Consider the following 16,766-nt stretch of genomic DNA (forward strand, 5'->3'; position numbering starts at 1 on the left):
GAAAATGTCGATGAAAGGTCTAATTTTAAAGGTCAAAGAAACGCTGCTCATTTTTTCAAACTTTGATTTTAGTGCCGTAATATTTTAGTATGATCTATAAGACCATGATATCTATCGCCAAAGAAAGTTTCATAAAAATAGTCGATTTTTTTTAACACTATTTTGAGAAAACCGTCCGGCTGATTTTAACCAAAAACTGATCAGCACGATTCCCAAAAAATATCTTTCAAGCTCTTTTTGAATGTTTAAAATCGATTAATAACTGCCTGCTAAAACGTGGATGAATTTTTTTTCACTTTTTTGCTATTTACAAAGAAACGGAAGGGCTTATCTACGTTCTTATCGAGTAATATCAAATCGCTATGGAATTTTTGAAATCGGCTTAGCTTAATTTTGAAAAATGATCAAGAATCGGCTCACATACACACACGCGTACTTTTTATAAATTTGGTCTCATTCGATTTAGAATGGCTTGAAACGTCGAGAAAATATCTGATTTTTTGATGAAACATAAACTCCTTATGGAAGTTAAAAATTAAAAAAATATTGATTTTATATACCATATGTTAAAACTGGCACGTATTGCTTTTTCAACATTGGAATATATTCAAGAAAATCAAATATCTTTTATTTATTGCAATTAAGAAAATATAATAATTAATGACAATACTAATTAAATTTATAAAGTTCAAATTTGCTTACCTGTACTACCATCAAAAATATAGCTTGAAAAATAAAAAAACAAGAAATTGATTCATGAATTCAAAATATATATTTTAATTTGGAACACAACTTGCACGCGAAAATATAATTTCAATTGATATATTAAAAATAATGAATGTTTAAAATTTAAAACACTTATTTTTTATTGTATATTTTTATTTCAATCCATATGTTTACCTGTCGATGATTTGAAAATAACTGAAAATAATAGGCGCGGAAAATGTTTTTATCCTGAGAAGGATAAGAGTCTCAGATTGCATGCGCGGCATATTTTTAGTCATTGCAACCATAATATATAATGACTAACATATACACATAATATGTATTTATATTTGTGAATATCAGGACAAATAATTTTATATCTGATTGTGAGCAATTAAGATTTTTATACAAAAAAGTTTTCTATGAGAAGATTTTTTTTAATACCTGGTAGGGCGAGGTACAAAGGTCCATTTTGACTTTGGGCAATTATATTGTAAAAACCAATCCAATTACATTACTACAAATACCTCATATCAAATAAACAACTATCTGAATTTGTTCACTAAAACTCTCAGTTATTCATCTTTGATCGTGCAGACCGTTTCATCGGTATTATTTATTGAAATCTTTGTTCAATTTTTCGTATAGCAATCGCAAATCTTTTCAGAACCTCTTTACATTTCAGGAACATTTTGTGTGCGGATACAATTTTTTGGTGACGATTTCGATAAACCGATTTGAATGATTCAGAATACATTGAATTGCTATAAATGGGGATACATGCTGATTTTTGTAAATGCAGGTCCAGCCGTTCAGAAGATGCAGGGCAAAAAGTGCATTTAGTTTTTGCGAGAATGAAACGTCCGATTTGAGTGATTTAGGAAATATTTCACTTTTCACGGAAGACAGGTCCAGTGGTTTTGAAGATCCAGAAAAAAAGTTTAAAAATAATCATTAGACATACGAATATCAAATTATCAGATATTTTATAGAGATTTTAATATGAGTACAAATTTTGTTACCGTTTCTTTGAGTCCGTACCAATGATTAATAATGCTAATTGTTTGACCGATAGGCTGCGATAAAGCGTCCGATTAGAATCTTCAAAAAGGCATTTACCTTGCATTGGTGTAAAGAAACAAGTTTTTGGGGAAGGCAAGAATGAGGAATTTCAAATCACTTTCACGTTTAAGATGGAAACATGTCCGCCCGTCACAATCAATGGGATTCAACTACCTTGGGTTGAACACAAAAAATATTTCGGGTTTTATTTGGACAGAAGACATGCATGAAAAAATCACATTATAAATAAACGATTTCACCTTAAATAAAATTACAAAAAACTATACTGGCTGTTGGGTTCCAAGTCTAAACTATCTAATATTGGACTTACGGACTTTCTCTCTCGGACTTCTCTTTGGGGTAGTCCAATTCGAACCAACATAAACATCCTACAGAGATCTCAGAACAAAATCCTTAAGAAAATACTGGAGGCATCCAACTACGTTCCTGGAAGATAGGAAAACCATCCAAATAAACTTGAGAAAAACCTACTTTCTACAAATAGAATATAATAGAAATAGAATTAGAAGAATAAACCCATTAGATTTAGCATAGTTAATTTACAATTTATATTTTTAATTATTTTCTGTATATATTTTACAAACTTAAAATACTACCAATGGGTAGCATTCTAAACTAGTTGGTATTGGTGTTTTGCCTTGAGGCAAGTTACATGAACTTCCCGATATGTGTAAATAATCGACTTAATCAATAAAATATAAATTAATTTATGAGTGATTGAAAGTATTCCGGGTGGATTTATTATACATAATTGAACACGAACGATCACGTTAACTCGGAGTATTTTCTAAAAGCAAAAAATCAACCATTTTTGTAATTGAACCAGTTTCCATTTGACTTTAATGGTTTAGTATGTTTGTTAAGATCAAGAACTCTATCGTTGTACCAAGTAAATCGCCTAATTTTAATTTTAACAATCGTCAAAAAAACTATTCTTGATGAATTTTTAAAATTAAACTTCTTGTCGTAAAGCCGTAATATTTCAGTGAGTTCTGTAAGACCATGATATATATCGCTAAAGAAAGTTCCATAAAACGGCTCGGTAGGTTTTCACCTGAAACTAATTACTATCACTCCCAACTAATGTCTTTCGAGTAGTTTTTGATTTTTCAAAATCGATTCAGTAGTATGAGCTTAAATATGGACAAAATGTTTAACACTATTTTTCAAATTGCAAAGAAACGGTTCGGCAGATCGTTGCACAAAACTGGCAAATGGTAGTCCTCATTGAGATACATCAAATGGCTTTTAAATTTCTAATATCGGTTCAGGCGTTTTTGAGAAAACGTCAATCAAAGATCTAATTTTGACAAATGCCAAAAAAACGATACTAATTTTTGCAAACTTTGACGAATTTTTAAAGCTAAACGAGTTGTCGTAGGGCTGCGATATTTTAGTATGATCTAAAAGACTATAGTATCTACCGTCAAAAAATAATAATAAAAATCGTAATTTTTTTTTTCAAAAACTTTATTACAAGAAAATGGCCCGGCTGATCTTTACCAAAAACTATTCAGCATGATTCCCAACCAATATCTTTTGAACGGTTTTTGAATTTTCGAAATCGAGAAAACATAAAATTAGCAAATAGGATTTTTTTATGAAAACATAAACTTCTCCTTCGGGAAGTTAAAAATTATTTATTATTTCAGTTATAATATTTACTGAATGCCTTCTAGGTAGTTGTAATTTGATGGAAATAAAAAAAGCTTCCAGTTGTACAAAATTTTAAGAAAATATGTGTTTAAAAATGAAAAAATATTTATATTGTGTCCTTGATAATTCCAGAATTGAACCATAATAAAAAAAAATATGACACAACAAAATTCAGTCTCCATCTGTAATCGCTTCCTGTGAAGCCTCAGCTCGAAGTCAAGGCAGTTCCGCGCACGCGGTCCGCGCACGTTCTGTCAAAAATCAGTATGAGTCCAACCGCTGTGGGGTATGGTCGCTTTGCTGATCTATCAAAACATTTGAACAGATAAACTTGATACAAATCGAACGTTTACACACGAACATTGTCAACAAAATAGCTAAAGTTTTCAACAATGGATTTCGTTCTATCATTTATCCCTTACTGAATTACAGACTAATTGAAAATTTCTGAGGAAATTCAAATTTTACCACCGCGAGTGAGTGTTAGTGTGTGCCAATATGGCGGACGTGCAACAAGAGGCTTGTCAAAACAAAACAGATGCGAATAATAAATCGTCAACCGAAAATGAAGAGGGCGGCGATTATTTCAAAAAGGGGCTCCAACGCGGACGTAAGGGGGCCCTCAAGAAGAAAAACGTTTACAACGTCAAAGACCATAAGTTTATGCCCAGATTTTTCAAGCAACCGACGTTCTGCTCGCATTGCAAGGATTTCATTTGGTAAGTAAATAAATAATTTTTTAAACACTATTTTTATAAATAAATCATTAAAATTCATTTTTTGATGTTGAACAATGCAACGTGTTTTAAAATATAAATGTCTGTTGCATAGTTTGCGCAATATTCGTGTATACACCGGATTCTGCAGGAAGGAACTGGTGGATCCGGAGGAACGAAAATGGCGCATATATGTATACTTTAGTGTGGTCCGAATTTTTTGCTTCCAGGGGCTCAAAAGCTTCCAAATTGATGAAAAGAAAATCTTTGAAAATTTTAGCGCGTAATATTAACTTTAAGATAGTCCGCACTCCAAACAAAGTTCTTGGTTCTTCTTGAGACGAAAGATGAAATATATCAAATTTTTGTTGTTCTTTTAACTTCCCGTAGGGTAAGTTATAATGATGGGTCAAAAATCGAAAATGAAATTTTCTACATATCTTTCGCGTTTCAGAGGTTTCTGAACATTTTGGCATACCTCAGAAAAAATTGATGTTTGTGTATGCATGTGTGTGTATGTGTGGAGACAATTTTTCGTCGACGATTTCGAGAACCGTCCCAATAAACTTAAAATTTAAAGAATGTTTGAATCTTTGTTTAAAAAAAATAATTTTTGGTACGGTAAGTTCCAGCAATTTGTCTGAAGGCACGAATGCACCACTAGTTAGCAAAATTTAATGAAGTACCTTTGAGTAACAAAATGACAAAATATAGACTATATATACAAAGTGGCGGTAAAAAATCAATGTTCGGGGCTCTGAAACTATGGACCTGCCTTCGGGCAGCATTTATGGTAATAATAATGATATAAAGAATAATATTTTCGACACAAAGCATGTTACGATGGCAGAAGTAAGAAATTATGAAAAAACAAATAATTTTAATTATTATAAATTCACGTCCATCTTAGATATAGAAATTGAAAATCATAAGCCATATTTTAAAGACATAATGGAGAGGTTTCCAACCTTTTTTGCACCCGGCCCCCTGCTCTAATAAAAAAAATGTTGCGCTCCACCTCAATTTTTTCAACAGTTTAATTTTATAAAAAACTCAACTGTTATTATCAGACTACAAATTAATATGATATTATGTATTATGTAAAAATATGCATAAAAACTAATTATTTTTTGTTTATTTATTTTTTTTTGATAACATTTCTAAAATGTTGAAATATTTTCGATAATAGTATTCTGTACGCGCTCCTTCTAGAACAACCTGGCGCCCCCTGAGGGGGCGAGCCCACAGGTTGGAAACCGCTGATATAATGCATTAAAATTTTTTACGTTCTTTGAAAAGAACATCGTATGTGTTCTGTAAATTTATTCTTTTTATATATTAAATCTATAGTACTTGTGAAAATAGTAATTTATTTAAATAAATAATTATTTTGGATTTTTTAAATTAATGCAATGTATTTTGTGTAAATAATCTAGTACCATGCTTATCAATAAAATTTAACTCTTTTTTCTAACTATTAAAAACTGCAGCTTACTGGTACAAACAAACTCGCTTTTAAACATAATAATAACCACAATTTTAAAAATATTGGTTAAGTTTATGTTTATTTCATGTTCGATTTTCATTAAATAGTAGTACACTTTTATTAGTTTTTTTTATTTATTTATAATTAGCAATCAGAATACAGATTCTATATGCTAATGTGTGATGTATACACAAAATAAAAATTAAATAAAGCAATTAAAAGAAACAAATAATAAAGATACAAAAATAAAGATTATAAATAAATAGAAAAATATGATTATAAGCAAATTAGGAAAAAATAAGTAGGTTAGGATTGCCTCCATTGAGTTAGTCCTAAGTGAAGAAAGACTTTTATTAGCAGTACAATTTTAATATTGGTTTGAAATTATTATCGTTTAATCCATAGATAAGGAAATGTTATATACATTTCATTCGTAATATTGACTGATTCTAAGGCAAATTGAATGAACTTTCCGATATATGTTAATAATCGAGATTCTATCAAAACCGTTCTAGTTATTTTCCTTTTTTTCCAATTTGAAACTATGTATATATTTATACGGCCTAACAGAAATAAATTACTTGCAATAGATTTCCAGCTTAATATATTTTCTAAGAATAGTCTACAAGTAAGATTCCAACACCTATAAAGTTAATCTCCTGAATGAAAACCTTACAAAGTTCTCTTACTGAACTTAATTACGAAGTTAATAGGAACAATTTTCTACTAAACTCAGAATACAATTTTAAATGGAACTTAATAGAATTAATTATCGAAGAAAGTTGTGCTTTTAAATTATATGGAAAGCATAATTTGGAAACATTGTTGAAATAAATATTGAGCTGCAATTAGGTAAACTGAAACTTTTAGAAATTTTATATTAATACAAAGTTTGACTATTATATAATTTTATGTTTCTCTGATATTTCAAGCCAGGGTATAAGAAGTAAAAAAAGTATATTGGCAGGGTATGACGGGTCACAAAAGTCCAATTTGACTTCATGGGTACATTTTTTACAAAGATAACACTGTATATAACCCTGATCGGGTATTTAGTCACTCATCAGCAGGATTGGAATAACTATTTATTTAATTTGTCTTTGTGTAATTGCTTTTTAACTTATTTACTTTTTTATTATTTACACCTTTGCCATAGTAAAGGTTCATTTGGTGCTTTTTATACCACCCACATGTTAGCTTTTATAAAGGTTATGTAATACGTAGGTTTATAATATGTATGTTCTTGATATCGGCTGGTTTCTTTCACAAAGTATAGATAAAACATATTTGTTTCATTTATTCTTGGGCATAAATGTGTATTCAATAATCTAATATAAAATCATATAATGGTGAAGAACAAATACAAATTCCTCATCCGATTCTAGGTCAATCCAAACTTTGTTAAGAATTCTTTAAGATTACACATTTCATATAAAATACGAATATTATATTTGAATTTCTGTCAGGTACATGGAGTTCTTTTTCTTTTATCGTTTCATAAATATCTTTTTGAATATCCACATTCTATTGATGCCAAAAGTAGCGAAAATATATTTGAAATATTTAATAAGAAAAAAGAAGCATGAGAAAAGTTCTGGTGGTTTATGGATTTTTGTTATATTATTTAATAAATGTCCGAAGTTAAGACTAAATATATATTCAACCTCCCGAATGAGATGTTTATGTATTTGCGTCGTTTCAAGTCATTCTGAATCTATTGACACCAAGTTTGAAAAAAGTTTGTGTGTGTGTATGTATGTATGTATGGCTAAAACAGCTGAACCGATTTTAGACATTTAAAAGCGATTTGATGAAATTTAATAAGGACTCATGTTAATATTTTTTTACAATCGACTGAGTCATTTATTCAGGATTTGCAGAAAAGTGCAAACATTTTCGTCTAAGTTTTAGCCTAAATTCTTGAATCGATTCTGAAAATTCAATAATTATTCAAAAGATATCATTGGGGCATCGTGCTGATTATATTTTGGCAATGATCGGCTAGGCCGTTTCTGCGTAATTGGTTCTTAAAATTTATTTTTTCGATGTTTTCAACAAAATTTTGTAAGGCGAAAGAGTACCTTTTCTTAATGAGCGATGGAAAATATTATTGATGAAAAAGTGATTCTAAAGCGAATTATTGGGCCGCGTTTTTGGGAAATATACTCCGTTTATGTATTAGACACGTGTTTGTTTTCACAAATGTGTAATATTTTTTTTTACGAAATTGAATAATCTACAATAGTGCCTCAGAATTTAGCTTTACGCCAACTCGGTATACTTATAAATCACCCATAAGTTAATATATTGATTTTTTATGATTAGTTGATTATTTATCCATGTCGGAAAGTTCATATAACTTGTCTTAAGGCAAAATCCCACTAGGATTCAGTTAGAACCAAAGCATATTTAAACCTAATTGTATTAGTCTTATTTTTGTTTGAAAATATATTTCTCAAATGCTTTGGAAAACTTTAGATTTATGTGTAAACTGTAGTACGTGCGTACGTGTTAAAATAGTAAATAAAAATAGTAATCGGCTATAAATCTTTAATCTCCAAGTTTATAAATTCTCTGTTTACAATGGTAAATAATTTATTTTGAGACAACATATTGGATGAAGTTGAAACTAATACTTTCCTTCAGACAATAATATTAACTATTGTATGATTTAGGATGTATGGTAAATTTTATAATTTTCCTATCTTGATATAATTTTTATTATTATTATTTATTTATTAACTGGCCTCGACTATATATATATTTTAAAATATGTCTAACTATTGAGTATGCACACTTCTTATTTTTCTTAATTTATATGTATATTTGTATAATTGTTATATCCAGAATAAAATCATCTAAAAATAACAAATCGACAATGGATGTACTCGTATACACATGTAGTCAAGTGTCGTCCATGGAGGACATTCGCTGCAGAAGGATTAATAATGATGATGAGTTTTATGTGATGATCCGCCGAGATATTTTTTTAATTAAAATTATTATAAAATGTATGAATCACTCTAAAATTTCAAACTAGTGACGTGTGGCTTTGTGCCTTAAGGCAAAATGCTAGAATTTCCCGTACAAGTAATCTCAAAAAACTCGATTTCTATTTTCTTCACTCTTTGCTCCGTATCTCCGAAACGTCTGACTTGCCTTGCGAAAAACTAATCAGCACATCTCTATCAATAGAATCGAATGTTTAATAAAATTCATGAACTCCAAAATAGTTAATGATGTGATCGAAAACTATAAAATACATACTACACACACACATCCATTTTTCTGAGGCCAAAATGTTCAGAAATCTTCAAAACGTAAAGGTATTGAAAAAATTTCAATTTCGATTTTTGAACGATTACAATAACTTACCTTGCGGGATGTTAAAAAAGACAGAATTTAATTATAGTTAATATTTTCATCATCTCATTTTTCATTTTTTTATATTAGTTATCCATTTTTCAGCAGATTTAAGAATTCAAAATGTTTGAAAAGATATCAATTCGTCAAAATTAGTTTGTTTAATTATTTTGATGAAGACTTTGTGGACCTTGTCATTATTTAAAGTTTAAAATTTTTTTGGAAAAGAAAGTATTATACAAAGATTATTGTGTAATTAACAGTTACTTATTTAATTATTCTTTATTATACCATGAATTTAAATTCTTTTCAAAGCTATTTCAACCACTTGAAAACAGTATTTTTTTGTAATTAACATTTCGTAATTTCTCGTTAGAGTTGATTAGTGTTAAATGATAATTATTCTACCAAATTATTTGGAATCAACAGAATTGTATGCTTAATTTTCCTTGTTGCTCAATTATTTTTATTTGTTGTAAATACCTTGCGTAATCTCAAAATGTTTTCAATATAAAGATATTTTGAATATGGATTCAAATATTTCTTATAAGTATGCTACTTAATTTTTTTGGCCCTTTTCCATCTTTCTATACCAATATTGTGACAACATTTTTTCTTTGAGGAAGTAGTGTGTCATCCTTCGGTTTATCTCCTTTGTCTTTTGGTAATGGAAATTGTCATCATACTGCTCGGTATCGAGTTGGTCGAGATTGAAATATTATCCGAAACTAGTTTGCCCATGTTTTTAGCCATTTAGTTTCTGTGTTAATTTTTTATGCCGATATAGTTAATACAGGAATGGTAATTTTACTTTACTCGAAGTCGAAATGTTTGCAGATTTTCTTATCATGATATTTAAAATTATATGGACGAGATACATGAAAGTATGATTTTTAATTTTGCTCATATTTGCAGAAATGTACCAGATACATATAATGTAAATATTTACGAAAAGTTTTGCATATTCCTTTTTGGACGAGATAATGCTAATTTTATTAAACAAAATGCCAGATAACTACCTTGTTGAAATGCAATATAAGTAATACAACACAAATGTCAAGTTTCCACCTATTTTACGTATTTAATTATCGCATGATCATTTTTGGTAATTAGGTCACGTATCATGTAAATTTCCATTTTAGCTAAATGACTATGAAATAGATGTACTCTGTGTATATAGATGATCACTAAATTAATTAAAATTACCGAAAGTTTATTTGCAATAATAAGACTATATGTTAGTTATTTAATACATATTACAATATATCTCCGCAATGATCAGCTAAGCCTTTGTAATTAGCAGAAAAGTGGAAAATTTTGCGCTAACTTTTCCGCAAAAAATCTTAAATCAATTTTGAAAACTGAAAAGCGTTCGAAAGATATCATTCGGGACTGATTCGTTTTTGGCAAAGATTAGCCAAACATTTTTTTGCATTTGAATGTTAAAAAAAATCGGTGGGTTCAATGAAAATTCCCATGTCGATAGATTTCATGATCTGAATATTAAACGAACATCCTAAGATATTAGAGGCCCACAAAAAGTGGTCGCATTACAAAAAATCATTAAAATTTGTGAAAAATGGACTCCGATTTCAGTGTTTGTGTACTTATATAATTAATGGAACTATATATATATATATATATATATTAAGTCTGATCATTTCAAATTTCAATTGAATATTGCATTGATTAGTTTTTATTAAAAGCGAAAAGTTTTTGAAAAAAAAAGTTGAAAATTTTATCTAAACAGCTAGTCTTTCTATTAGGTCCAATTATGAACAATTATGGAAATTGATGCAACTTGATTTAAGACAGAATGCCACTTATCATTCTTAATAAAAAACTTGTTTTTTTTAAATACACTAAAAACTTGAATTAAGATAATCCTAATTAATTAATCTAATCCGAAAATCACATCTGTATTATTATATTATTAAGCATTAGCATTCAATAAATTACTGTTTTACTTTGTTTTACTGTTTAAATTTGTTCCAAAAATTTTTTTTTTCAATTTTCAAAAAAATTTTTTTGTTTATTGAAAATAATTCAGATTTTAATTTTAATTTTAACTAAAGTTCTAATATACTTTAAAGAAATAATTTCAAACATTGCAAATCAGTTTATATAATTCTTATAAACATTCGACAATGTTACAGTATTTATAACAATCTATTTTGAAACATTTAATATTGTTAGAACATTTCGTTAGGGTACGGGAAGTTCGAGCACTTCGCCTTAAGGCACGATGTCATACACCACTAGTTATATTTTTATATCTAAGTAAATAAGTTTTACCGATTACAATCCTTTTAGTGAAGCTTGAAAGTCCAGCTTTCCCCATTCCTGCCGTTAATCTATTTCCTGTATAAAGGATGTAAATCTTTTTGTACAAATGCGAAACGTGTATTTACTTAGCATTTCCTCCTTTGATCGGATTACAGTTGGCATTTCAGCAAGTAGTACGATTTTAAAGAGCTTTATTACTAGAGCATTCTATATTCTATATTCTATATTCGCAAAAGATCGATATTCCACATTGCTCTGCGAAATGCTTATCGGATTATCGGGTCTCCTCCACTGCATAGAACATTGTATAGTCCAGGATAGCTTCATTATTTTTTTACCAGCCATGTGTTTAGTGACTCTGGTCGTATAAAGTGAATGGAATTAGCACACAATGGAATGATTAATTTACGCACACTCACATACATACAATACACGCATGTGTATGATATATATTTGTATACGTGCTGTGGGGACAAGAAATCTAACGAAAAACTATTTTTTCAAATAGAGTAGAGGGGTAAAAGATCCACAACCGATATCTCAAAACCAGTAAAGTTAGGAATTTTTAAACCACAATATTTGAAAGTAGAGGGAAAAGATGTGTAACCAGAACAACTTTTAATTTTACGACATCGCTATCGGGAGATGAATGGCGAAGTTTGAAAATCCCTAACTAAAGTATTTTCTTTCTTTGTTAGCTTTTTTGTTTGTGAGCACTGTGGTTTAGTTTACTACACCTCAATATAATTTTTAAGTATGCTTTATTTAGTTGTTTCATAAAATGTATTGTTATTTTTAAGTTAGACTCAACGTTTTTTTTGTATATAACCACTATAAGAGCTTGCATGTGGATGGTGTAAACAGGAGCAACTGAACCTTTTTTCTGACAAAGTTAGGAATTTTTTATCAACAATATTTGAAAGTAGAGGGAAAAAGATGTATAACCAGACACCACCTGGAATCTTATGACATCGCCATCGGGAGATAAATGGCGAAGTTTGAAAATCCCTAACAAAAGTATTTTCTTTCGCTGTTAGTTTCTATGGTTGAGGCACTGTGGTTTAGTTTACGACATCTTGATATAATTTTTAATCAGACTTTATTTAATTGTTTTGTAAATTGTATAGTTATTTTTAAGTAATGTTTTTTGTATATAACCTTGCATATGGGTGGGATAAACAGGAGTAACTAAACCTTTTTCCTGACAAAGGTGTGAATAATGAAAAATAGTAAATAGAAAAGTAAACTAAGTTAAAAGAAGCAATTTACCAATAATTTAAAAAAAAATGCGTGTAAGGTTTACACGCGACTGAAGTAAAACTTTTTTGTTATCACAGGATGGCATTTCAATTGTAAATAAATTCATCATATTACAATTTTGATTAATGTTTATTAGCTATATGGTAACACTTGTGATGCACACATTTATTAGTGTCGACTATTATACACATTTATATAATAATAAATTATAAATTATATATTATATATTTATAATAGCATTAAAAATACTTCAAATATAAGATGATCGGTTTGTCATTGTAATTAGCATTTAGGACTTGGACCTTCATTAGATAAATGAAGTAATTGCTGATTAATAAATTCTATAATATTTGTTCACACAGTGGATTATGTAAAATAACGCCTAAAAAATATTGTTTTCGCAATTTCTCTCAATAACAAATCATTGGCACACGCACTTCCGTTGCATAAGTACGGATTTACACCCTAGTTGCGTCTAAAGAAGTTTTACTTCAAAAAGCAATTTAACAAGAAATAAATTAAATAAATAGTTGATCCAACTCCGCTGATGAACATTTCTGACAAATTACCAGATTAAGGTTATATACAGTGTCATCTTTGTCGAAAATGGGCCCATTAAATTTATATTTTGCATTGGCTGAGTATTGTAGCTATTATTTCGTAAAATCCATTCGAAATTAAAAATAAGACATTGGATCTGTTCTCCTATGACTGTCCCATTTTACTCCGCCTAAGGGGTAAAAAGGTCCAGGTGGCAATTTTTTGAAAAACAGCAAATAAAATGAATTTCTACAATGATGATTTAGCTGGAAGTTACTAAAGTTGATCAGATGGTTGTTTGTTTGATGTGTGTCATTTGTTGTGGTATAATTGGTCACAATATAATTCCTCAAAGTCAAATACTCACGTTTGTAATATATGAGCTTTAATGTGCAACCTCTAGAGCTTTGGTGAAATTATGACTATTTTTTGGTTATCCTGGTTAAGTTTTCCTAATTTTATTCATTTCAATTTTAGAACCGTAACCGTGAATAACATTTCTACATCCACAGTAAAACAAAAACCACAATTGCCCCAAGTTTTCAAGAATTTGTTGAACTTTTTGTTGAGCTATGAATTTAAAACGTTAAAGAAGAGAAAATTGGACATTGACCTTTTATAACCATTAGTAAAAATTATTCATATCTAAACGATAATTATTTCAACAGCTTATAGAATGTTATATTTCCATTTTTGTTGAGAAATAACGAATATCTTGCAATTTTGACCCGCAATGCACAAAAAAAAATCCAATAGAAAAATGATTTTTATCAATACTTGGGAGTGAAAATAGATATTAATTTTTTAAAAATACAAATTTCAGTATGCGTGCTTGTATATATAATTACGTGTTACATATTACATATTAAAACATCGTATTACGTTAAAGTCTATCTATGGTAAATGCACAAAGTATAACATCAAAGTCTTGTTCAATTGCGTATGACCTGTCTTTGATTGATTGATTGACTGAAGAAGGTATTTAATATATAAAAAATTAATGCCCGAAATTCTTACCACCGTTCTAGGCAAAACTTTAGGGAGACTATTTATAAATAGAAAAGGTCACAGTTATTTACAGATTGTTTCACCGTATCGATTTATGTTTCTAAATTAATTTTTTTCTCTAATGTGTTGTTTGGATGGAAATTCATACAGTTAATTTATCATTGAGTCTTATAAATATTGTTTAGTGGAAAAAGTGGCATTACTTTCATATCCTAGATTAGAGACTATGGAATATTTTTCATTTGTTCCACAATATTATGGGTGAAAACTTCCTACGATTAAAGAACTTGTTTATTTGGGTGCTCAATTGAACAAATTGATGTACTTATGTACGCACTTAATTAAATGTATATTTGTGTAATTATAGGTCTATTTTTAGTTTTATGGTATCGAAAAAAAATTATATAAATATATTCCTACATGATTTTTTTTATTATTGAGTTTTTAGTCATTGTTTCCATTTTTTATATTAGCAGTGCGAATAGATGGATTATTTGTATATGTTACAAAATTGAAAAATGTTATTAGGGTAAAACTGGGCTTAAAGGTTCGCAGGTAAAAGGTCCACCATTATCTCAAAAATTAGTAAATTAAGAGAATTTTTCAACGATATTATTTTGAAGTAGTAGAAATAGGAGGAATCATATTTAGTTCTTACGACTACGACTTTTCTTTTTTTAGTATTCTTTTAATTTTGAGCTTATATATATATATATATATATATATAAATATATATATATATATATATATATATGTGTGTGTGTGTGTGTGTGTGTGTGTGTGTGTGTGTATACGTATAAGAAAGACAGAAAGTTGTACAAGTGGAAGATCCTGAGAGATAGCTCACGATATCAAATCGACTACGTAATCGTCAAAAACAGATTCAGAATAGCGTAAAGGCCGTTCAGACTTTGCCAGTGGCCGATATCGTCTTTGATCATGGTATGATGACTCTGGAAGAATCTGTATCTGAATAATATTCACAAAACAATGAAAAGGAAGCAGTAGTGGAATACAATATGAGAAGATGTACGTAAATTGCAACTAAACATAGAATATAGAGACTAAGTTTTGCGAAATAAAGGGATCGTCGAAAACGATGAGATGAAATTGAAAATTGTGTTTCTGGTAAGGTTAGAAGACGACTTGTGCATGCTAAAAAAAAACTAGAAAAGCATCGGGAAATACAAGACATGACAAACATGGACGAAGTGCAAAAGTACGATCCCTAATTCGGTAATCGTATTTTTGCACATCCTGAGTTGGGTCTATGTTTATCATATCCTGGAATTGTCCATGGTTTTCTTGTTATTTTCTTCAGCATGCAGAAACCAAAAATTACACAACAAACCGTCAATTGTATACAAATGCGAAATACAACAACAAAACAAAACGGCCAGCAGAATAATGGCACATAAAAAATATATGTATTTTTTATAATATTCAGGTAACAATTTTACGAAATGGAAGGCTGCAATGGCAAAACATGTTACTGGACACGAGATGCTTGTAGGAGAATTATATGATGGGGAAAATCAACCGAAAACCATTAGGATCGAAAAAGGGAAACAGATAAAAAAATATAGTAAGGGTCTGTGCATATTAAATGATGTCAAGAGAGCAATAAACTGCACTGGGAGAAGAAAAGTAATAGAAGACTATGACATGCCATCATGCTCTTGATACAGATGACCAACCTCCTAGTCTATATATAGGCTTCCATATTTTTGAGACTTTGTTCTAATAATATTATATTATAAGATTATATTATTATAAGACTGACCCACATGCTAATCCTTAGACTCCCATACTTTTGTACATCTCACTACATCCATTTTTATTGGGTGGACCCTTCAGTCGGTACTCTGGAAATCAGTGCGCTAAACATTTTGGTATTGGCCAAGACATTTGTCAGACAAATCCCAAATCGTGGCCAAAAAATAGAGTGAGCGTAAGGCGATTGAAGTAAAACTTATTTGCTACTGTACAAGATGGCATTTAAGTAAAAATAAATACATCATATAACAATTTTGAATGATGTTTATTAATAATATGGTAACACTCGTGATGCACATATTTATAAGTGTCAATCATTATACACATTTATATAATGATGAATTATTACTTCAAATATGACGAAATCGGTTTGTCATTGTAATTAGCATTTATAAATGAACCTTCATTAGAAAAATGAAGTAACTGCTAATTAATAAACTCTGTAATATTCATTTACACAGTGGTTTATGTTAAAAAACGCCTAAACAAATATTGTTTTCGTAACTTCACTCATCATGTAATTGAGTTTGAAGAACTTCATGTAATTTAAATTAATATACATTCATTGACTGCTTATATTTTTTTTACTTTTTCGCGATGTAATCTTATTCTTTGAACAGCTGTAATATCTGTCTTGCCTAAAAAATATTTTCCATTTTAATAACTTCAAAGATTTATAGAAACCATGAATAATATAGAAATAATTTCTAAAGAACAGGGTGAAATATTAAGGAACAGGGTAAAATATTCTTCTGATTTTTCATTAAATCAAGATATCTACTACGATGTAACATTAAAATGTTTATTTATCTATGCAGATTTCCTTATTGATATCGGTACGCCTATATCGTTGACACCGGTACGCATACAACGACAGATCTCTATTC

At 29.4% G+C, this 16,766-nt stretch overlaps 1 protein-coding gene across 3 annotated transcripts in view; it reads left to right on the forward strand.

Moving 5' to 3' along the window:
* Positions 1–3,707: 3,707 nt before the first annotated feature.
* The window catches only part of LOC113382796 (protein kinase C, brain isozyme-like), a 116,410-nt gene continuing 103,351 nt past the window's right edge, over positions 3,708–16,766 (forward strand). For all 3 annotated transcript variants that reach the window (XM_026621028.1, XM_026621027.1, XM_026621029.1), the window contains exon 1: positions 3,708–4,163. In XM_026621028.1, the coding sequence (XP_026476813.1) occupies positions 3,943–4,163 (221 nt within the window). In that variant the 5' untranslated portion in view covers positions 3,708–3,942. The remainder of the gene's footprint in view (positions 4,164–16,766) is intronic.

Source organism: Ctenocephalides felis, unplaced genomic scaffold (assembly GCF_003426905.1).
Source record: "Ctenocephalides felis isolate EL2017-DRISC unplaced genomic scaffold, ASM342690v1 CF-g0.4_SCAFFOLD_03570, whole genome shotgun sequence".
NCBI classification, from domain to species: Eukaryota; Metazoa; Arthropoda; class Insecta; order Siphonaptera; family Pulicidae; genus Ctenocephalides; species Ctenocephalides felis.